Source organism: Ruditapes philippinarum, unplaced genomic scaffold (genome assembly GCF_026571515.1).
Source record: "Ruditapes philippinarum isolate M1 unplaced genomic scaffold, ASM2657151v2 ctg611_1_1_1_1, whole genome shotgun sequence".
Lineage (NCBI taxonomy): Eukaryota > Metazoa > Mollusca > Bivalvia > Venerida > Veneridae > Ruditapes > Ruditapes philippinarum.
In genome coordinates, this window is record NW_026863843.1 from 565 (window position 1) to 23,961 (window position 23,397).

Consider the following 23,397-nt stretch of genomic DNA (forward strand, 5'->3'; position numbering starts at 1 on the left):
GACCACCCCTCTTTTAAGAACAATTCTTATAAGAATGGAATTTTTTGTTCTTTATTTATTAAGCAGCACGCTTCCAGATTTATGTTAAATTTCATGAAATTTAGATAATGTATTTGACAGTAAAATATTGTAAGGTGAACAAGTAAAATTATTTACATATTGCAATGGGCACTTACTATCCATGCAAATAACCAAAAAGAGGTAAAAATGTGCAAAAAAAAAACACCTTAATTACTGCGTTAGTAACGAAGTAGAAATATGGTGATAAAATACTGCAAAATCAGTCTTAAATCGCAAATACCATGTAAATTTCAACATTAATCTTGTTTGTTTTTCCCTTTGTTGAAATATTAGTACATTTTTCTCAATTTTCATTTTCTTGAAATATTTTGGCTCATCTGGAGGCGTGCAGCTTTAAATGGTAACAAGATCTACATTTAAGACCACCTAACTTTTCCACTTTTAAGACCACCAGTTTCAGTCCCAACCCCACTATTGTGACCGATAAGCAAGTTGTTCTTTTACGCGTAGTTGTACATGTAGTCTAAAAAATACATGACATAGGACTTAATTACACAGCAGTGAGAAGAATTATAAATGTGAGATTTGTGATCGTGCATTTGCATGGAAAAACAGTCGTAAAGGACATATGACTATACACACTGGTGAGAGCAATCATAAATGTGATATATGTAGTTTTTCATTTGCACAGTTTAGTAGACTTAAAGCACACATGGCAAAAGTACACTCTGGTATGGGAAATATATGTGACCATGTAACTTTTCCAAAGAAATAATCTTGTAAAGCATATGAAAACCCACTATGGTAAGAAAATTTTTAACAGTAAAATATGTCATAAATCATTTGCATATAGGAGTTATTTTTTTAAAAAAGCATAATATTTGTGGCAGTTCTCACTAGTGAGAAGACTACATGTGATACGTCAATTGTAGACAAAGGTAACCTCATAAAACACACACATCAAAACATTACTCTGATTTTATTGACCTGTCAATATAGGACTCATTTAAATATTCGATCCCACTTCGGTTTGGTCCGTGTAGTTTACGAGAATTAATGTGGAGTGAATTGGATGGATTGAAAGTCACGCCAGCTTAATGTGAAAGTTTTCGTTAATTCACAATAGTGAATTGACTTTAACACTTGGGTCTATGTAGACATTCATTTATAAGATTTGATTTTGCCTTTTGTCATGACCGTAAATGAGGCCTTTTTATATGGTGATGACATTGTAATTTAAGGTCAAGGTCAATATGGTTTTAACACAAAAATGCTTGTTCACCTATAATTAAAGAATGCTTAGAATTGCAGCGTTACAATATGGTATTGAGCTGCTACTGCTTGACATGACCACAGGGACTCGACAGACAAGTGTAAAAATGATTCTAGAAAAAATTCCGATTAAGATATTTCCTTCTACCATAAAATACCTTTAAGCTAATACATAATAATATAAATATAACCCTTCTGATTGTTTAAAATAAAAATAATTCTTCAATTTTGACTTGACTTGCGTTGTCAAATGCTCCTAAATTTTGATTCTTTGACGAGTTAGGTGATATCAGAAATGATTTTGTGCTATGTCTCAATTGATGAAAATCCTTAAATATACGACATGTTTAGGATGATATCGATATCAAAAGATTAAAAAAAATGAAATGGCAATGTTAAAGTTGAAAAAATGCACGGTCCGCCTCGTCTCGAGTCATGGTTCGCCCTGTCCCAAAATACAGTCCGCCCCGTCTAGACTTACAGTCGATCCGCCCCAGTTCTGGTGAAAGGTTAATTCACGGTGCATATCCATATCGGTACCCTCTTTGCGAAATCTGCTGAAACGGTACCCTCTTTGTACATGCACAGGCCATTCTCTGCTCAAAACAAACCAGCGATGGATAACAAGCCAGTAAAAATTCATTGTAATAAGGAAAGGAGGTATGACACGTGGAAAAGATGTATACAACGGAACACTAGAATGTTTTATCTATGTGCTGATTTGTCATGTGCCCGTTTTTCATGAACTGCAACTTCACAATAACCTACAAAAAATCAACATGTCTTGCATCGCTCATCACCTCGACATACTTTTCGGGCTGAAATGAACCTGTGGCTTGGTTATACATTCATCATACATATCTAATAATTATGTTCATTCTGGGATGTATGTTCCAGGTTCATTTACATATCATCTCCGGACAAAATGCAGTACATTGTCAAAAATAATGGTAAAATTCATAAAAAAACACCCTACTTTCAGTTTTGCAGCGGCACGGGCTACCTCTCTTCATTTGAATTTTTATATCACAGGTACCCTCTCATTTTTTAACACATAGGTATACTCAATGCACGACATATGCTTTTATCTGCGTTAATCGTTAAACTTGTACGTAATATTAACATAAATAAAGAAATATTACATTCCTAACGATTAACGCAAATAAAAGCATATGTCGTGTTATCCATCGCTGGTTAAAGTGTTTTTAGCAGAGTGGCCTGTGCATTAGCCTGGGATTCAGGCGTTGATATTTTTTGCTAATTCATAACATACGCGCATCATATTCGATCGTCATAGATAACACATTATCTCTGGTTTTGATAGTATCAACCGGTGCCTTTTGGGAGACTTGATTGTTCTGGGGACTGCGTTCTGTGAACGTTTCCATGCCTTGTTGATCCTTATTCTATTTTTTTATTTGTTTGTTTATTTTGTTTGTTTTTTGTTTTTTTTAAGGGTGCTAGTACGGAAGCTTGTTCTTAATACTACCGTTCATGAACATGCCTATACAAACAGAAGCACATAAAAAATCGCCAGACTGGAACCCAGGCTACCTGTGCATGTGCAAAGAGGGTACCGTTTCAGCAGATTTTGCAAAGAGGGTACCGATATGGATATGCTTCGTGTAATTGTGTCTCCCACTGGAACCAGAGACTGTATTGGACGATCCAGGCATAAGATATTGCCATGTAATATCAAGATAGCATGACATACATGAATATCTCTGTTTTATGTTTGTTTATTTGGTGTAGATGCAGGGATTACGAGGTGTTGATATTATATGAGTTTATTTCTAAGACTGTCTAACAATATGAAGTCAATTAATTGGTCAGTACACTAAGTAGGCGTAGCCTAACAATCAAGGTGCAATATATATTTAATGTAGGATTAAATATGAAACAATATATATTTAATATGATTAAATATGAAAAGGTGATGTCCTTGCCTTTTCTTCCCAGTGAGAAAATCCCGCCTGTCTTCCGACAGCTGCTGGACCACGCTATGGAGGTTGCTTGACCAATATTGGCTGTGTGGAGAGGACATGGATCAACGTTACGGTAGTTCGTGGCATCCAATTCACTGGAGTGTATTGATGTTTTCTTTTTCACATTATACAAGGGAAATCAATTTAAACAGGGATTTATTTTTGAAATTAGTGACGTTGTACATAGGTTTACTAAATCAACTTTAAAATTTTACATTTGTTCCAACAGTAATCATTACAGGATGACACAGAAGGATCAACACCCGCAGGACGTGCGGACTTGCATGGGATTATACATGTTACTACCTTTACTGAAAAGGGAGGCCCAGCTTGTGGATCTTCAAATTCGTTTCTTTTCTCAGAATCTCTTGACAAGACTTAATCTTAAAAGATATGAAGAAAGTCCATGAAGCCTTATTCTAAGCCTGGGACAAGTACGACCCAGCAAACAAAAGACGTTGTACCAACGTTGTACTGACGTTAGACCCTGACGTTGGATAAACGTTGGCAGAAGGTTGGATTTGAAAGTTTTTTAGACGTCAGAATCCGACGTCTATACAACGTCATAAAATGACCCTTATCCAACCTTATCTGACCATAATCCAACCTTTTCTGACCATTATCTGACCATAATCCAACCTTTTCTGACCATTATCTGACCATAATCCAACCTTTTCTGACCATTATCTGACCATAATCCAACCTTATCTGACCATGATTTAACCTCATTTCAAACTTTTTGGAATATGATTTTTTCATTTTAAGCTCATTAGTAGGGTAAACAAATAAGCATTCTTATAATTTTAACAATTTATTTGCAATACGAATCACATGTACAAAACAATAAATGTGGTACTATAACAAATGTAACATTAACATAATGTATTTTGAACTATTAAACTTGACAGTATGTACGTAAATAACGCTTCATGTATTAAATAATCATGTTTTAGATATACAAAATTCTTCATAAACATTAACACTGACATTTTTTATGGTTAACATTCATGCATGTTTTTCTTTTATCACCAAGGCTTATTTCCGACTGAACCGATCACCCTGAGGTTGGGATTTTCCAATCATCTATCCAACTCACTGATTGTATATTTTTCTTTGTACTTTTTGTTCTGAATGTTAAATGGAACAATATTGTGAATAATTTGATATTACTACAAATCAATGTTCATATATCTTAATCAGCATTCTTCTTTCACCTCCACTATGGCGATCTGGGGCATACTTTAAAGTTTAAGCATATCATAATCTGAACCTCTACCGTCTCCAACATTCACACTATCTGAAATTTAAAAATAAATCAAATAATCACTTACAATTGCAAGAAATAAATCACTTTTACATATTACAAATAAATGAAATTCTGACAAAACTCTCCAACTACTTTAACAAAAGAGGCTTATTTTTTATTTACTTTAGTTTTAACCATGTAGTTTCATGTACCTATATATCCATTGATTTTGATAAAAATGGCTTCGTGATCAATGTAATATTTTTAATATACCTGTCACAAAATCTTGTGTTTTTTCTTCTTCATTTCCTCTTAATAATTTTATCTTCCTCCTCTGAACATTCGACAGTTGTTGAATTTATCATAATTTTCACAATCTCTGATATTCACTGAAAGACAAAACAATATTACGATTATCAAAGCACGTTTACGAAAAAAAAACTGATAAAATCTTCAATTAATTACATTTAATTTTCATTAAGTATGACCTGAAAATTTAGTAAGAAATTACGATTTTTGCCTGCGCAAAATTTAATATGAAACTGATATTTTTTATATTTATTATAATTTATATAAATGCTACAACATCAAAGAAATTCACATGTTACTGTCATTTTTATAGATATAATATCTCTGCCCAGCATGATCCGATCTGCTAAGAGTATAAAGGACAGACTGGCTGAGGGTACAAACGTTTTATGATATGAGCATATAACTTGTTTCACTATATTTGATAAGCAGGCTAATTAACAAACTATTACTTTTATTGATTTATAACCTTGATAATGTGTTTACTGACTGATAATATGTTGTCTTATTACATTAATGAAAAGATAAGTAGTCGAAAACAATGTGGTTTCAGATATATCTTACCAAAGTTGTATCATTTGTATCATTTACATGGATAAAATGCCATGAATCATAATCATAATATAAGAAACACTAAGTATGCTCATGGGTAAAATTATTCAATTTAACAACCTATAGTTACACAACTACACAGACATCAAAATCAAACTGTGCGTGAGACCCTACAGTTATCTGATACATGTGTAAATGACTGGCCCCTCATAAAAAAATTCATGTTGATAAGAAATAAGAGGAAATTTTATATGCCAGCATTTGAATAATAGAGTCTAACGTACTGCATTAAACCTTTTATTGATTTCAATTGCTAGTATATTTTACCATTACCATTGATTATGCAAAAAAAATTTAGCAATGGCGATTTAGTGTGGGAAAAATGATCCGATAACACAAATTGTTCTAAAGCAAATAATAAAGTGGTCTAACGAGGAAACGAAAATATTTATCTCGCGAAATCATGTGAATTTAAGTTTTACCAGTCAAACTTTACAATGATCAATTAACCGTCGAATCCATGCAAACATGCGGTAAATAAGCATTAAAAACAATGTATAAAGTTTGCCTACCTTTTTCTATTTGTTTGGAATATACAACTTTGTCTGTCAACCCGTCGTTTTTGTCCGCCAATACAATTGAATTTCAAATCCGATAAGACTCCAATTCGAATTTACTAGATTATTTACCACTATTAAATGAAGCCCACAAAAATAATTACAACTTCATTGTTAATTATTTAACAATCTTCTTTCACTAATTCGAGGAGATAAGTTATTATTAAAAAGAAAATAGAGCAAATATATATTATACTGATCTGCGGCTATCCGTTTACCGAGCGCCACCTATCGAATATCGAACGGTAGCCACCCACGTGACACTGTTGTTGTTTTGATTAGGCAAATAAATTTATAATTTTCCCTTTCTAAAGAAACTTAAAATTCTCACTGTTTATGCTTATATTTATATATATTGGTTTTATAAATTAAATTTACCAATTGTCAGATTACCGACCAAAATCCGACGTCGGGTCGACGTCAAAATGAAACGATTGTTAGACGTCGGGGTTTCAACGTTGGTTTGACGTTGTGTGAAGGTCGCCGACGTCGCGACCAATTTTCAACGTTGATCCAACGTTGAGTCAACGTCGGGTGTTTGCTGGGGAAGATGATGAGATGACTACTTCCCAACTACTGAAATTATGTAGTCACAATTTAACTACGAGATCTATGAGGACTTTTTTAAAGTTTTATATAGAGTGATGAATAAAGAATAAAGAGAGATTATTGTTGTTTATTACGTAAAAATCATGGTGTATCCTCTTACAATACTATACATGTGTCAATTGTTTATATACATGTAGAGATGAATAAAGTTTTTAAAAAGATGAGTTATTAATTACGTGTACAAAATCACTTTGTATATATATTTTGATTATAGAAAACAAAGTTAATTCTTTCCCATACAGATTTTATTTTTCTTTGTATATAATATGTCGATTTTATTCCGATTAATAACATTGTTTCTTCTTTTTTTAGCATTTACCATTTGTATAGTTTGACATAATAAATTAATAAAAAATGTTTTCATATTTTACAGGTTTTACTTAATGTGTAATATATAAGATTAGTTTGCCTAACCGGTAGTTCGACGAAACCACTCTCATTCCTGTCTTCCATAACTTTATAGTCTCTGTTGATGCCGTTTTGGTGGTTTCGGTACGAATCGGTTATGTATGAATCATATTTAGTTTAGACATGATTGACTCCCTTTGAAAATTTGCACCATTTGTAACGATTGTTGGGAAGAAGAGTTTTTTAGTCTTAAATATTGGCAAAAAGGTTTGTAATACAGATTTGTTGTCTATTTTATTGTCTTTTGATAACATTTGTCTGTGAAGTATTGTATTGCTGCTTTTTGAACCAATTTGTTTGATATTTTAGGTCTCATAATTGACCTTTCGAAAACCTAGCTAAACACCGTTTTCCGGTACCGTTTTCCGGTACGTTACGATTTAGCACCCAAATGAAGTTAAAAGTACATATCACTATTATGTGTTTTTTAGCTCGACTTTTCTATGAAAAGGGGAGCTATCCTACTCGCCCCGGCGTCGGCGTCGGCGTCACACCTTGGTTAAGTTTTTCGTACCACCCCACTTTATTTCAGAAGTATTACAAGTATGGCTTTGAAACTTACCATACTTGTTCACCATCATAACCTCCATCTACAGACAAGAGTACATAACTCTGTCAAGGTTTTTGACAGAATTATGGCCCTTTTTTGACTTAGAAAGTGTATTGAGCTTGGTTAAGTTTTTTGTACCACCTCACTTTATTTCAAAACCATTGGAGGTATTGCTTTGAAACTGACCATACTTGTTTACCATCACACCTTCATCAACAGACAAGAGGACATAACTCTGTCAAGGTTTTTGACAGAATTATGCCCCTTTTTGACTTAGAAAATACATTGAATATGGGTAAAATCCACTTATTGCCTTAACCCTTTGAGAATATTGCTTTGAAACTTTTAATGCTATTTCACATCATTACCCCCATCTGTACGCAAGAGAAGGTAACTCTGTCAAGGATTTGTTTTAAAAATTAAGGCCTTTTATCGACTTAGAATCTTGGTTAAGTTTTTAGTACCAGTCCACTTTTTGACTGAACTGTTTGAGATATTAATTTGAAAGTTGGAATACTTGTTTACAATCATGATTCCCAAACATGTCCAGGAGAAGGTAATTCTGTCAAAGATTTTATTTGAATTATGGCCCTTAACTGTCAATGTTTTGTATTATAGGCAAGCACTAAAAAACTTAAAAAATCTAAAAAAATTCATTCCTATCCACTTGTTCACTTTACCATAAATTATGTCATATAAACATTGCTGTAATATTCAAGGGTATCAAACAACTAGTTCACTTTAAAAATACAGAGATTCTTGTATTGCCTTTTACTGCAAAAACTTTTTTTATTGGCAAGCAATAAAAAAAGTCGAGCGCGCTGTCTTACGGACAGCTCTTGTTCCATTTTTTCTACCATTATTTTACCATTTACGGTGGAAAAAAACTTGATGTGTTTGAAATTTATTAATGACCTGTAGATCTACTATCTATCGCAAATTTTTCCAAAAAAAAAAAAAAAAAAAAAAAAAAAAAATATCTACTGGTTGGGGACCACCAAAACCGGACAACCACCAAACCCGGTTGGCCCCGAAAATGCTTGATTTAGAATTTTCTTTGTTCAGTGGTTGTCAGTCACTTTTTTATCAACAATAAATGCATGTTTCTTCTATAATTAAGTAAATAAATTTATTTCAACCTCCGTAAATGGTAAGTTTTTAATGTCTATTTCAAGAATGAATGTTGACATTGAAATTTGGGGGTCAAGAAAGCAATGCCTGACCTCATATAACAGAAATAATTATTTGCAAATAGGCCACTAAAGTTATGAGTATATGTAGCTTGACATCAAACAAATTGCAACACAAGCTTTCTTTAGTATTTTGCAATCAATATAATTATATGCATGGACCTTGTAGTAAAACCCTAAAAGAATATACCTTCGGAAACTTGACTTTGGCAAGTAGTTAACGAGTACCTGTCCAGGCATAAAAATCGTAATATATAATATCGTAATATGTTTAATATGTGGCGACTGTCTTGTCTTTCTCTGTTATAGATTGGTAGTTTTTTAGCCAGCATGTATTGTTGTTCATAAAAATAGAATTTGCAATGAATCATAACAGGTTTGGCCTCTTTTTTATTATTTTATTCACTTGTGACACACAAGATTATTACCCCACCCACTCATAATAATAATGCAAAACGTTCAAATTGCATTATCTTAAAAATACATAATATTTACAATTGAAAAGAGGTTCAAGTAATATTTATATCACATAAGCTTATATAAATAATGGAGAAACATAATCACTTAAGCAAAATGTAACATACGTTACATCAATTACATTGACATTATTCTAGCATTTTTTAACTATTTTTGAATAATTTATAAAAATAAAGACAACAAACTTAGTTACAACAAACAATGCATCTGGTAATATACTCAATTTCTGAAAGTAACTCGTTATTTAGTCTTTTGCTGTGTCATTTAACATATTTGTATGTTACCAAAGTCTCATCCATCCAAATATTACCCATAAATGTTATGCAAATTATCACTTTTAACATGATTTAGTAGAAATAACTTCATCTATCATTGCCAGGATGGTCCAACTATCTATATTGCACAACACTTAAGTTAGTGAAGAATAAATGCTGAAAATGAGCTGTAGTTATGTCTTTAGGAATGGTTCAAAACTAGAATTTTATATGTTCAAAATGCCAATTTTATGTCATGTATCATTTAGGTTGCTTTAAAAAATATTTCACCTATGATATTGAATGCCATCACATCTTGTTTAACCTATTTATGTTTTCTTCCTTATTATATAAAAAGATATTTAAGTGATCTCCACATCTCTATATCTCTCATAATGCCATTAGTTTGACTACACCTAGTCACATTAAAAAAAAAGTTATCCTTTCAATAACTTTCAAAGTATTGCATAGTGGTTAAAAAGCTTTCTCCTGCTGTTTTCGATTGTCTTTTCACTAGATTTACAAGTTGTGTGTTTGCACTTTTCATAAAAAGAACGTCTTGAAATGACTGTTACTGTTACAACAATGGTGGTAACGTATTTTAGCTGTCAGGAGGCCATTTACGCCTTTGATTCTTCCTAGGACCTTACTTCACGCTTAAAGTGTCTTGTTTTACTTAAACATGAAAGTCGAAGGTTTCAACTTTACTGACAACATCGCCACGAAATTTATGTTCTTTCTGCAACTTACACAGTTATTGTCTTAAATAAATATACGTTCAACATGGTTTTCTTGTTTCTGAACTTCTTATCATATTATGGTCTCTTGCAGTTTTCTCTTCTCGTCAAAATGATAACAATACTCTTTTCTATCATTTCGGCTTTACATCCAGTCATCTAAAATGGAATTAAAAAGAGATTACAAAAAAAAAACATTGTCTGGTCTTAAAAAAATAATACTATTCAAAGTATTCATCAAATAAATTTTACCCAAAAAGTGGAGTCCTCTTCAGAGAAATGCATAAATTTGGGTGCACTATAGAGCAAAACGTATGTTCAACGTCAAATACAGCTTTCATGATCACAGACTCAATCAAACCATGCCTGTAATTTTCAGTAAATTTGCTGTTTTTAAGGCTTCCGAGGGATCACTTATTTTACAAGATATTTATAGATGTGAAGTGCTGTGTGGCAGCCGTAAAAAGTTGCCCCATACTTCACTTCAGTATTGTTATATTTTTCTGGTCTTTCGGGATCATTGAATCCAGCACTTTAAAGTGTTGAGAATTTAGTACCGCTCAATCCGGTGCTAGGGGGCATGAGGGATGTTGCACTTTTTCATTATCCGTCATATACAGACTCAATCAAACCGGCTCTGCAATTTTCATGTAAATTTGCTTTTTAATGCATCTGAGGGATCACTTTTTTACCAGATATTTAAATTACATCTGTAACTGTTATTGACGAGAGAAACAGAATTAAATAAAAGGAGGCATTTCCCCTGTGGTCACATGGTTGTAGGTATGACAGGGCTATCATTTTTGGCTTATCAAAAAAAGCACCCGAACTATTTATCAATCACTGTCTTCATATAAATGAGTTATCCATTCGTTTAGGCCAATACTTTCAATATGATTCACAGACCATATACTGTAGTTTTCATAAATATAGGACGAAAAGCATAAGGAATGGAAAACAAACCCTATTAAAGATAGGCAGATGTTAACAGTATCTCAGAATCAAGTTTTACAACTATCAAATTTTATTTTTTGGTAAAGACAAAAAACAGAGAGCCACACGGACAGAAAGGCAGATAGACATGTTTTTAAACAGAAAGACAGACGGTGTAGATGGACATACAGATATCTATATTAGCACAAACATCTCTGATTCATTACGTTTGAATTGAAACTATCTTATCTCATGTGTTTGTAAAATTGTACAACGAATTTAACACTGAAAATGGGGATCTATTACCACTGGCAAAGCAACAGTTAACTCCAAATATAGCTCCTCATCAATATTTGTAGCACAATTTAGTTAAACCAGAGACACAGATAACATGTTATCTATGTCTCTGGTTAAACCATGGAGCTCAACAACAATTTGAACTGCTTACTGTGACTGTAAAATAAGTTTTCTCCCTTTTTGGAATCACAATTTTGAAATTTCATACTCATTGTAAATTATGTATCTGTTTTTGACTCCCCTGACAGCTCATATATCACTAGTATGTAAAAAAGATAATATACTGTATCACACTCAGTATTACCTTTCAATTCTTATCTTCCAAATGTTATTAAAATGAAAACATAGTAGCTATCATACACAATGACATTTTTATACTAAAAACTAATGATCTGTTAATAAATATCATGCATTTATGATTCTAAAATTAATAACAATTTATTCTAGATTTTTCGTGCATTGTTTACCCAAACACGCTTCCGTAGTTACATTTTGAAGTTACCCAGGATAAACTTAAATTTGTTTATTAACCAGGTTTTCAATTTTGAAAATCCTGGTTATTAGATTGGGGTATGGCGGGCGGATGGGCGGATGGGCGGGCGGGCGTCAAACGAAATTGTGTCCGCTCTGTAACTCTTCAACCCTTTGAAGAATTTTGATGAAACTTCAGACAAATGTTTACCACATCAAGATGACGTGCAGAACGCATGTTCCGCATGGCTGGCTCCAAGTTCAAGGTCACAGTGACATTAACATTGAAAATCCTGTCCGCTCTGTAACTCTTCAACCCTTTGAAGAATTTTGATGAAACTTCAGACAAATGTTTACCACATCAAGATGACGTGCAGAACGCATGTTCCGCATGGCTGGCTCCAAGGTCAAGGTCACAGTGACATTAACATTGAAAATCCTGTCCGCTCTGTAACTCTTCAACCCTTTGAAGAATTTTGATGAAACTTCAGACAAATGTTTACCACATCAAGATGACGTGCAGAACGCATGTTCCGCATGGCTGGCTCCAAGGTCAAGGTCACAGTGACATTAACATTGAAAATCCTGTCCGCTCTGTAACTCTTCAACCCTTTGAAGAATTTTGATGAAACTTCAGACAAATGTTTACCACATCAAAGATGACGTGCTGAACGCATGTTCCGCATGGCTGGCTCCAAGGTCAAGGTCACAGTGACATTAACATTGAAAATCCTGTTTACATGATTTTAACTTGATTTGGCAGTCAAAGGTCATATCATCTTTGGAGGTAATTTAAAAAAGATATGATATATTATTTCATGTCTACTTTGTAACTTGTTTTTCATTATACAGAATTATCAATATAATTATAGTGAACTAATTATTCTGTGCTGAACTCGTCCTACATTTCTCAACGGATTTTGTTCAAACTTTCACAGAAGCTTTGTCATCAAGCACCCTGGCACATATTGTCGGGGTTTTGTGATTGGATAGTTTTTGACCTAATTATGGCCCTTTGTTTTTTTCCTTATACATAATATTATAGTGAACACTTCTTCAGTGGCAATTCCTCCTACATTATTCATGTTTTACATTGCACATAGTTACATTGTTTGTTGCTTGTATTTGTATTTCAAATACAACATATTTATCTACAATGGTGATAATTGAAAACCTGGTTTCATGGCATTGCCATGTTTCTTGTTTTTATTTTTCCTACTTCATAAACATCTTATTATCAAAAGGAATGTTAATATATAGGCTAATGATTATTTATATCTCATGAAAATTGCAAAATCTTTACTGTTTTAAAAGACAATCGCTGATTTATATACACGCGAAAACCCATTACAATTAATTCATTGTATTTGATATTTGGGCATGTACGAGGCTAAAAGTTGTAAAAACAAGTAAATATAATATAAAAATTTATACATACTTTGCACAACAGCTTCTAAATCCAACTCCAAGTAGTAAATGTGTAAATTTTGATATATTTAAATCGCGCGGCCTCATAACTTTTGTTTACCTCGACACCGGTTACAGTATAAAACTCTGTGTATGGTGTACATGCAGAGCCATATAAAAACTCGAAACAAATGCAAAATTTGAATTGCTTTTTTTACTGGTTTGCCATGGTTAGATTTTTTTAGGGTTTTTACCTGTTTTATATGATGTGTATAACAAACTAAAAATGTAAAAAAAGCTTGTGTTGCAATTTGTTTGACGTTAAATTTTACTTTAATCGGACTAAAAGTAAACAATAGAATATCAAAAACTTCAGCAATTGCTGCTGAAATATTGTGTGTCATGTTTAAAATAAAGAAAAGAACACCAAAGCTTTTATCTGAATTATATCAACGTTATTACATATCTGTCCGGACACATGGTACTGTAATATGTACAATTTAGGTAATTTTGATACCCTCCTTGACGGGCCTCGGATAAAAGTGTCAACATAATCAGAACTAAACAAACTAGTTTGTTAGTAAGGAGAAGAACCTAGCTGTACTGTGTCAAATTTTTGTACCTTTAGCTTTAAAATTATGAAATTTGTATAGAAAAATGTTCAAAAAGTGTCCGGTTGATGGTCCCTGACCAGTATAGTATGATAAAATTCTGTAGAATTAAAACAGTCGTTGTTGTATCTGCCATAATAGATAGAGATATTTTCTGCAGAAACTTTTGTATTTACTTTTTTGTTTGTATTGAATTATTCATACAGTGGTATTTAACCAGGTTTTCAACGAAAACAGGGTTATTGTAATGCTGAAGTCGGCGGGCGGGCGGGTGTACAGGCAAGCGGGCGGGCATGCATCAACTTTTGGTTTCCGCTCAACAACTTTAGTTTGCTTTGGCCATTTGACACCAAACTTTGCGTGTAGGTAGCTTATATCAATAGGCAGCTTGGGATTGCTACCCAGGTGTCTGTGATCAAGGTCACTGTTACTAAAAATAGAAATTCAGTTTCTGCTTAATAACTTGAGTTTGCTTTGGCCTAATGACACCAAACTTGGTGTATGAATAGCTTATATCAAGAGGCAGCTTGGGATTGCTACCCATGTGTCTGTTATCAAGGTCAAGGTCACTATTTCTGCTCAGTATCTTGAGTTTCCTTTGGCCTATTGACACCAAACTTGGTGAATGGATAGGTTATATCAAGAGGCAGCTTGGGATTGCTATCCAGGTGTCTGTGATCAAGGTCAAGGTCACTATTACTAAAAAAAGAAATTCAGTTTCTGCTTAATAACTTGAGTTTGCTTTGGCCTAATGACACCAAACTTGATGAATGGGTAGCTTATATCAAGAGGCAGCTTGGGATTGCTACCCAGGTGTCTGGGATCAAGGTTAATGTACATGTATTTAGTTTTCATGTTATAACTTGAGTTTGCTTTGACCTTTTGACACTAAACTTGCTGAGTGGCAGCTTTGGATTGCCACTAAGATATCTGGGAGGAACTTCAAGGTCAATTGCTTACAATAGAATTTTCAGCTTCTTCTCAATAACTTCAGTGCTTTTTTACCTATTGATTGCTGTCACATCAAAACTTGGTCGTTGAAAACCTGGTTTTCGTCGCATTGCGGCGCTTCTTGTTAATTATTTTCGTACAAAGAAATTATTGTTTTATTACACTTTAGTTTAATCCAAAAAAATACCCAAAACAAACAGATTGTGACTACATGCCTTTAAGGTGGATTCCCCAGAGTTGTACATATACAGAAAGTACCGGAAAATGGCGTTTAGCTAGATTTTTGAATTCCTGAATTTTTATCTTTCAGTTTTCACGTGAGCAATGCAAACAATACTATCGAATTAGTGAATTACATAAATGAACTGTATTGAACTCTCAGTGTATTATTTTTGTCATTCAGCAATAAGCTTGATACCGTGATAGGATATCAGAATACCAGTCAACCGTTTACATTTCTTATCTAGAGATAAAATAAATTATCTAAAGATCCAATCTGAATCACTACAGTGAGTCATGATGTACATGTTTTAATATGTGATAATGATCTTTCCCGTTCTTTAAACAGGCTGGTGAAAATGCCCGATCAGGCTTATGACATAAAAATCATATTTCTAGAAAAATAATAAAGCTATTTCTTTTAAAGTTAATTTGTTTATTGGGCATACTACATAACAGAAAGAACATGACATAAAAAGAAAGAAAAATGATAAACTAAAAGTTTGCACTTAGTCTCGTTGTTGACATTTTGACGATTGATGGTGGCCATTTTCAGACCAGGCATTATATTTGTCAAAAGCTCGTAACAATACAGTATTCATGATATATTTTGGCTTGGTGTATTAAAAAGAAACAGTTTGTTAAAATGTGTGATTTTTATGATGAGAGATGTATAAAGAGCTATAGATGCACCATATAAGTACTAATTTCTGCGGACTTAATATATTCTGTGATTTTTGTTAAAATAATGGGTTTCAAATTTCTGCGTATTTTATGCCTCTCGCATTGGTACGATTTATTTCTGCGTTTTAATAAGATCTTTATTCAAAATCATCAAATAAAACAGACAACATTTCAAGATTCGTTGTGTTTCATTACTTCTGACGACTTATAATGTGTCTCGTCATAATCTTCATGTATCGGTAGATATATGTACACGTTAATAAACAAAAGACAATAACAGTTACATTCAAACACAATTTGAATAAAAGAATATCTCACATTTTTTTAAGTCAACAAGTGCAGGTAAGTGTGAAAAATAAACAATGACAAAAGCGCACATAGACACAAGGATTTGTACAAGTACAAAATAGTATGTTTATTGCAGGTTTTAATGGCACTAACAAACGTGTCATTTTTAGCTCGACTATTTGATAAGAATAAGTAGAGCTATTGTAGTCACCCGAGCGTCGGCGTCGGCGTAACCACTTATGTTAAAGTTTTTGTAATACCTCAAATATTTTCAAAGTCCATTGACATATGGCTTTGAAACTTTGCACACTTGTTCACTATCATGACCCCAACATGTAGACAGGAGGAGGTAACTCTATCAAGCATTTTGACAGAATTATGCCCCTTTTTATTATGCCCCCGCCATATAATGGCAGGGGCATATAGTGTTACCCTGTTCCGTCATTCCGTCATTCCGTCCTTCCGTCATCATCAGTTTCCGTTCATTATCTTAATAACCCTTGCACATATTGAACTCAAATTTGACATATGGATATGTCATGAGAAAATACAGGTCAAGTTCGAAATTGGTCATGGTTCGATGATTTTTGGCAGAGTTATGCCCCTCTTACATTGAAAATAATATGAAATTTTCAGTTTCCGTTCATTATCTCCCAAACGATTCAAAACATTCAATTCAAAATTGACATATGGATATGTCATGAGAAAATACAGGTTATGTTCGAAATTGGTCATGGTTCGATGTTTTTTGGTAGAGTTATGCCCCTTTTACTTTGAAAATAATATGAAATTTTCAGTTTCCGTTCATTATCTCCCCAACGGTACAACACATTCAACTCAAACTTGACATATTGATATGTCATGAGAAAATACAGGTCAAGTTCGAAATTGGTCATGGTTCGATGATTTTTGATAGAGTTATGCCCCTTTTACTTTGAAAATAATATGAAATTTTCAGTTTCCGTTCATTAACTCCCCAATGGTACAACACATTCAACTCAAACTTGACATATGGATACGTCAAAGGAATGGGCAGGTCAAGTTTAAATTTGGTCATGGTTCAATGATTTTTGGCAGAGTTATGCCCCTTTCACTTTGAAAATAATATGAAATTTTCAGTTTCCGTTCATTATCTCCCCAATTGTACAACACATTTAGCTCAAACTTGACATATCCATACGTCAAAGGAATGCGCAGGTCAAGTTCAAATTTGGTCATGGTTCGATGATTTTTGGCAGAGTTATGCCCCTTTTACTTTGAAAATAATATGAAATTTTCAGTTTCTGTTTATTATCTCCCCAACAGTATTAAACATTCAACTCAAATTTGACATATTGATACGTCAAAGGAATGCGCAGGTCAATTTCAAATTTGGTCATGGTTCGATGATTTTTGGCAGAGTTATGCCCCTTTCACTTTAAAAATAATATGAAATTTTCAGTTTCCGTTTATTATCTCCCCAACAATACTACACATTCAACTCAAATTTGACATATGGATATGTTTTTGGAATGCGCAGACCAAATTCGAAGCTGGTCATGGTTCAATGATTTTTGGCAGAGTAATGCCCCTTTCACTTTGAAAATGATATGAAATTTACAGTTTCTGTTCATTATCAACCCAACAGTGTTACATATTCAACTCAAAATTGACATATGGATATGTCAAAGGAATGCGCAGGTCAAGTTGGAATTTGGTCATGGTTCGATGATTTTTTGGCAGAGTTATGTCCCTTTCACTTTGAAAATAATATAGATACATCTTAGGAATAAGCAGTTTAAGTTTGAATTTGGTCGTGGTTCAATGATTTTAGACAAACTTATCTTTCCTGAATGTTGGAAAAATTTTGAACTTTCAGTTTCAGCACTCATACTTTTGTGGAAATGTATATAGCCATTATGTTGGCTACAAATATGCAATATGCTATTTTTAAAACTGGTTAAGACTGAATAATTTCAGTGCCTTAAACATTGTATAAAAATGGTTAAGACTGAATAATTTCAGTGCCTTGAACATTGTATAAAAATGGTTTGTGTTAACATTGAAAAGTTTTAAGGGCTTTGAACTTAGAATGAAAAAAATAATTTGTGCAAACAAATTTGGAACTAAATATTATAACATTTGAAATTTTGGCTGCATGCGGGGGCATCCATGGCATGATGACACATTTCTAGTTCCAATTAGAATTTACGTTAAAGTTTTTGTAATACCTCAAATATTTTCCAAGTCCATTTACATAATATTGGCTTTGAAACTTTGCACACTTGTTCACCATCATGACCCAAACCTATTTATAGCCATGTTTGTTGTTTTAACATTAATGTATGGATGATCAGAAGGCAGAGTTTCTCCTGCAAACAGAAATTGTACTTCCGATTTAGCCACAAAAATGTTTCAGGTTTTTATGCTTTGGTTGTCTTGACACCAAAATAAGATCTAGAGTCGATATGAAAACCAATTTATTAATAAAATGTCGCTATTTCTGTTTTTATGAAATTTATTAAATGCAGTTTTATAAGGTCTTGAAAGGATTAACAGAATTTCCACTAAGTAAATATATTTTTACAAACGTTTACTAACAGTTGCTTGTTCCTTTCTTTCTTTTTAAACAGTGACAACCACGTGGTACTGGCAGAAAGAAACAACAACAACAAAAACACTGTTGAGCAGTAAATATTCCAGTTATCGAAAATGTTACCTGAAGAAACATGTGGCTGAATATCCAGTTAAAAAGAATTATTTTATTAATCATTGTAGAAAATTGGTAACCTCAAAATACAGCTGTCAATACAGTGTGTTTTAAATCTTTTACTTGTAGATTCAATCTTCAAGTATATTTAACAATGTCTACTAGTGAGGAAAGTTTCAGATGTAAAATATGTGATCGGTTTCTTTCATCTAGTGGGGATCTTAAAAAACATATGACAATACACACTGGTGAGAGAAATTATGAATGTGCAATATGTCATCGTTCATTCACTCAAAAAGGTCATCTTAATAGACATATGAAAATACACACTGGTGAGAAGAATCATGAATGTGAAATATGTCATCATTCATTTTTTCAAAGTGGGGATCTTAAAAGGCATATGACAATACACACTGGTGAGAAAAATCATAAATGTGAAATATGTCATCATTCATTTACTCATAGTGGTCATCTTAATCAACATATGAAAATACACACTGGTGAGAAGAATCATATATGTGAAATATGTCATGGTTCATTTTCTGGAACCAGTATTCTTAAACAACATATGACAATACACACTGGTGAGAAAAATCATCAATGTGAAATATGTCATCGTTCATTTTCTCAAAGTGGTAATCTTAAAAGGCATATGACAATACACACAGGCGAGAAGAATCATAAATGTGAAATATGTCATCGTTCATTTGCTCAGAGCAGTAGTCTTAAAAAACATATGACAATACACACAGGCGAGAAGAATCATAAATGTGAAATATGTCATGGTTCATTTTCTCAGAGCAGTAGTCTTAAAAAACATATGACAATACACACTAGCGAGAAGAATCATAAATGTGAAATATGTCATGGTTCATTTTCTCAAAGTGGTCATCTTAAAAGACATATGAAAATACACACTGGTGAGAAGAATCATGAATGTGAAATATGTCATCATTCATTTTTTCAAAGTGGGGATCTTAAAAGGCATATGACAATACACACTGGTGAGAAAAATCATAAATGTGAAATATGTCATCATTCATTTTCTCATAGTGGTCATCTTAATCAACATATGAAAATACACACTTGTGAGAAGAATCATATATGTGAAATTTGTCATGGTTCTTTTTCTGGTACCAGTATTCTTAAACAACATATGACAATACACACTGGTGAGAAAAATCATCAATGTGAAATATGTCATCGTTCATTTTCTCAAAGTGGTCATCTTAAAAGGCATATGACAATACACACAGGCGAGAAGAATCATAAATGTGAAATATGTCATGGTTCATTTTCTCAGAGCAGTAGTCTTAAAAAACATATGACAATACACACAGGCGAGAAAATCATAAATAAATATGTCATGGTTCATTTTCTCAGAGCAGTAGTCTTAAAAACATATGACAATACACACAAGCGAGAAGAATCATAAATGTGAAACGGACAAAAGCCCTTCTGTGAAATAAACAACGGAGACAAAAGCCCTCCCGTAACCAAAATATATATGTATGTTACTGTGTGTTTTTAGCTCACCTGACCACGAAGTGGTCATGGTGAGGTATAGTGATGGGGCTATGTCCGGCGTCCGTCGTCTTGCGTCGTTCGTCGTCAACAATTGGGTTGTTAACAGTCTAGCAGTCTTAGTTTTGATCGGATCATCATCAAACTTTGTCAGAATGTTTGTCTCAATGAAATACAGATCGAATTCGAAGATGGGTTATCTCGGGTCAAAAACTAGGTCACAGGAGCTAAAAATAGAAAAAAGCTTGTTAACACTCTAGAGGCTGCAGTTTTCATCCAAATATTCTGGAAATTTGTCAGGAAGGTTGTTTTGATTATATCTAGGTCAAGTTCGAAGATGGGTCATCTCCGGTCAAAAACTAGGTCACAGGAGCTAAAAATAGAAAAAGCTTGTTAACACTCTAGTGGCTGCAGTTTTCAATTAAATATTCTGGAAATTTGTCAGGAAGGTTGTTTTGATGATATCTAGGTCAAGTTCGAAGATGGGTCAAGTCCGGTCAAAAACTAGGTCACAGGAGCTAAAAATAGAAAAAGCTTGTTAACACTCTAGAGGCTGCAGTTTTTATCCAAATATTCTTGAAATTTGTCAGGAAGGTTGTTATGATGATATCTATGTCAAGTTCGAAGATGGGTCATCTCCGGTCAAAAACTAGGTCACAGGAGCTGAAAAATAGAAAAAGCTTGTTAACACTCTACTGGCTGCAGTTTTCATCCAAATATTCTGGAAATTTGTCAGGAAGGATTTTTTGATGATATCTAGGTCAAGTTCGAAGATGGGTCATGTCCGGTCAAAAACAAGGTCACAGGAGCTAAAAATAGAAAAAGCTTGTTAACACTCTAGTGACTGCAGTTTTCATCCAAATATTCTGGAAATTTGTCAGGAAAGTTGTTTTGATGATTTCTAGGTCAAGTTCGAAGATGGGTCATCTTCGGTCAAAAACTAGGTCACAGGAGCTAAAAATAGAAAAAGCTTGTTAACACTCTAGAGGCTGCAGTTTTTATCCACATATTCTTGAAATTTGTCAGGAAGGTTGTTTTGATGATATCTAGGTCAAGTTCGAAAATGGGTCATTTCCGGTCAAAAACTAGGTCACAGGAGCTAAAAATAGAAAAAGCTGGTTAACACTCTAGTGGCTGCAGTTTTGATCCAAATATTCTGGAACTTTGTCAGGAAGGTGGTTTTGATGATATCTAGGTAAAGTTCGAAGATGGGTTATGTCCGGTCAAAAACTAGGTCACAGGAGCTATAAATAGAAAAAGCTTATTAACACTCTAGTGGCTGCAGTTTTCATCCAAATATTCTGGAAATTTGTCAGGAAAGTTGTTTTGATTATTTCTAGGTCAAGTTCGAAGATGGGTCATGTCCGGTCGATAACTAGGTCACAGGAGCTAAAAATAGAAAAAGCTTGTTAACACTCTAGGGGCTGCAGTTTTCCAAATATTCTGGAAATTTGTCAGGAAGGTTGTTTAGATGATATCTAGGTCAAGATTGAAGATAGGTCACCTCCGGTCAAAAACTAGGTCACAGGAGCTAAAAATAGAAAAAGCTTGTTAACAATCTAGTGGCTCGGTTTTCATCCAAGTATTCTGGAAATTAATCAGGAAAGTTGTTTTGATGATTTCTAGGTCAAGTTCGAAGATTGGTCATCTCCGGTCAAAAACTAGGTCACAGGAGCTCAATATAGAAAAAGCTTGTTAACACTCTGGTGGCTGCACTTTTCATTTAAACATTCTGGAAATTTGTCAGGAAGGTTGTTTTGGTGATTTCTAGGTCAAGTTTGAATATGGGTCGTGTCCGGTCAAAAATTAGGTCACATTGCCCAAATATGGAAAAATCTTTATAACACATTAGAGGTCACATGTTTGACTCAGTTGTCATCAAACTTGGCCATGATGCTTGTTTAAGACATTGCTTGGATGCGGTTGTGTCAGGTGAGCGATCTAGGGCCATCATGGCCCTCTTGTTTAATTAATACACTCAACATATTTGTAATATATAGACTCGTTATTGGTTCAGCTAGTTTGCCTAGCTGATAACCCCGGCAAAATTTCCCCCCCTGGCATCCCCTCACTTAAACCCATTAAAAAAAAGATTTAAAACCACGACGGTTTTTAAATCTTCTTCCATGTTTTCCCAGTAATATGAATGAAAGCCATTAAATTTAAAAATTGGGTAATATTTTTTTGGGTAGTTTTTTGGTTGTTTTCAATTAAACCTAAATTATTTTACAGTCGTTTAAAAACCCCAATCTTTTTTTATATTTCAAAAACAAATAAAGAACCCAACGGTTTTACACAAATTATATACGGTACTAAAAAACTATTTTGATATTTTTTGAATTTTAATATTAATGTCTTCTGTTTTGCGTAAGGTCTGAAGATTTACCATATTAATAATTAGGGGCAATTTATTGTAAATATTACTCTTTATACTACATATTTTTGTTATTTTTCCCAATGTTTTGCAACATACTTTGAAAATATTTGGACAAATCTGCTGTCCAGTAAACAGATAAACACATGGGAGTTAATATGTGCATGTTAATCATGTATTTATCATTAATATTTTGTATGATATCATAAATGCCATTTTCTTATATGATGTAGCTAAACTTCCGGAACTTGTTGTGAATAAACGTTATTTCTTCACAAATTATGTCTATATACGTATGTTACTACAGACTGTGAAAAAATGTGTCAGTAGAACACAAACATAAAATCCATGAAAAGCGAAGTTCTAAACAGAATTACAAGATACTATTTACTTTTTTGCTTCCAAGGGAGACAACTCCACATACCATTCATGTATCTCAGCAGTTTACTGTTTTATGCACTTAGGAATTGTATCTCCTAGCTACACAAATTTCATATGATCATTAACATTCATTAAAGGTTATGTTATAATTTTGCAGAAATAACGTCAATCTATTGACACTACTACATTTTTTTTTCTTATAGAAGTTAACATTGTGGTATTAAATGGGACACAATGAATAGAAACAATACTAAATTGTTTAAATGTGTAAATTATATCATTTAACATTGGAAAGTATGTCATTTGTTATACTTTAAACTTCACATTCTCAAAATGTTACC

At 33.3% G+C, this 23,397-nt stretch overlaps 1 protein-coding gene and 1 long non-coding RNA gene across 2 annotated transcripts; one reads left to right on the plus strand and one right to left on the minus strand.

Annotated features, from left to right (window-relative positions):
- Nucleotides 1-3,720: 3,720 nt before the first annotated feature.
- Nucleotides 3,721-6,547, minus strand: LOC132723462 (uncharacterized). Its single transcript, XR_009624744.1, has 3 exons — nt 5,958-6,547; nt 4,798-4,913; nt 3,721-4,575 (listed from the first exon to the last, which is right to left on the minus strand). It is a non-coding gene; the product is annotated as an uncharacterized LOC132723462 (long non-coding RNA).
- Nucleotides 6,548-6,892: 345 nt separating this feature from the next.
- LOC132723466 (zinc finger protein 271-like) lies at nt 6,893-22,308 on the plus strand. Its single transcript, XM_060708187.1, has 2 exons — nt 6,893-7,226; nt 18,701-22,308. The coding sequence occupies exon 2, from the start codon at nt 18,932-18,934 to the stop codon at nt 20,210-20,212; it is 1,281 nt and encodes a 426-aa protein (XP_060564170.1). The 5' UTR covers nt 6,893-7,226; nt 18,701-18,931; the 3' UTR covers nt 20,213-22,308.
- The last annotated feature ends 1,089 nt before the right edge of the window (nt 22,309-23,397 follow it).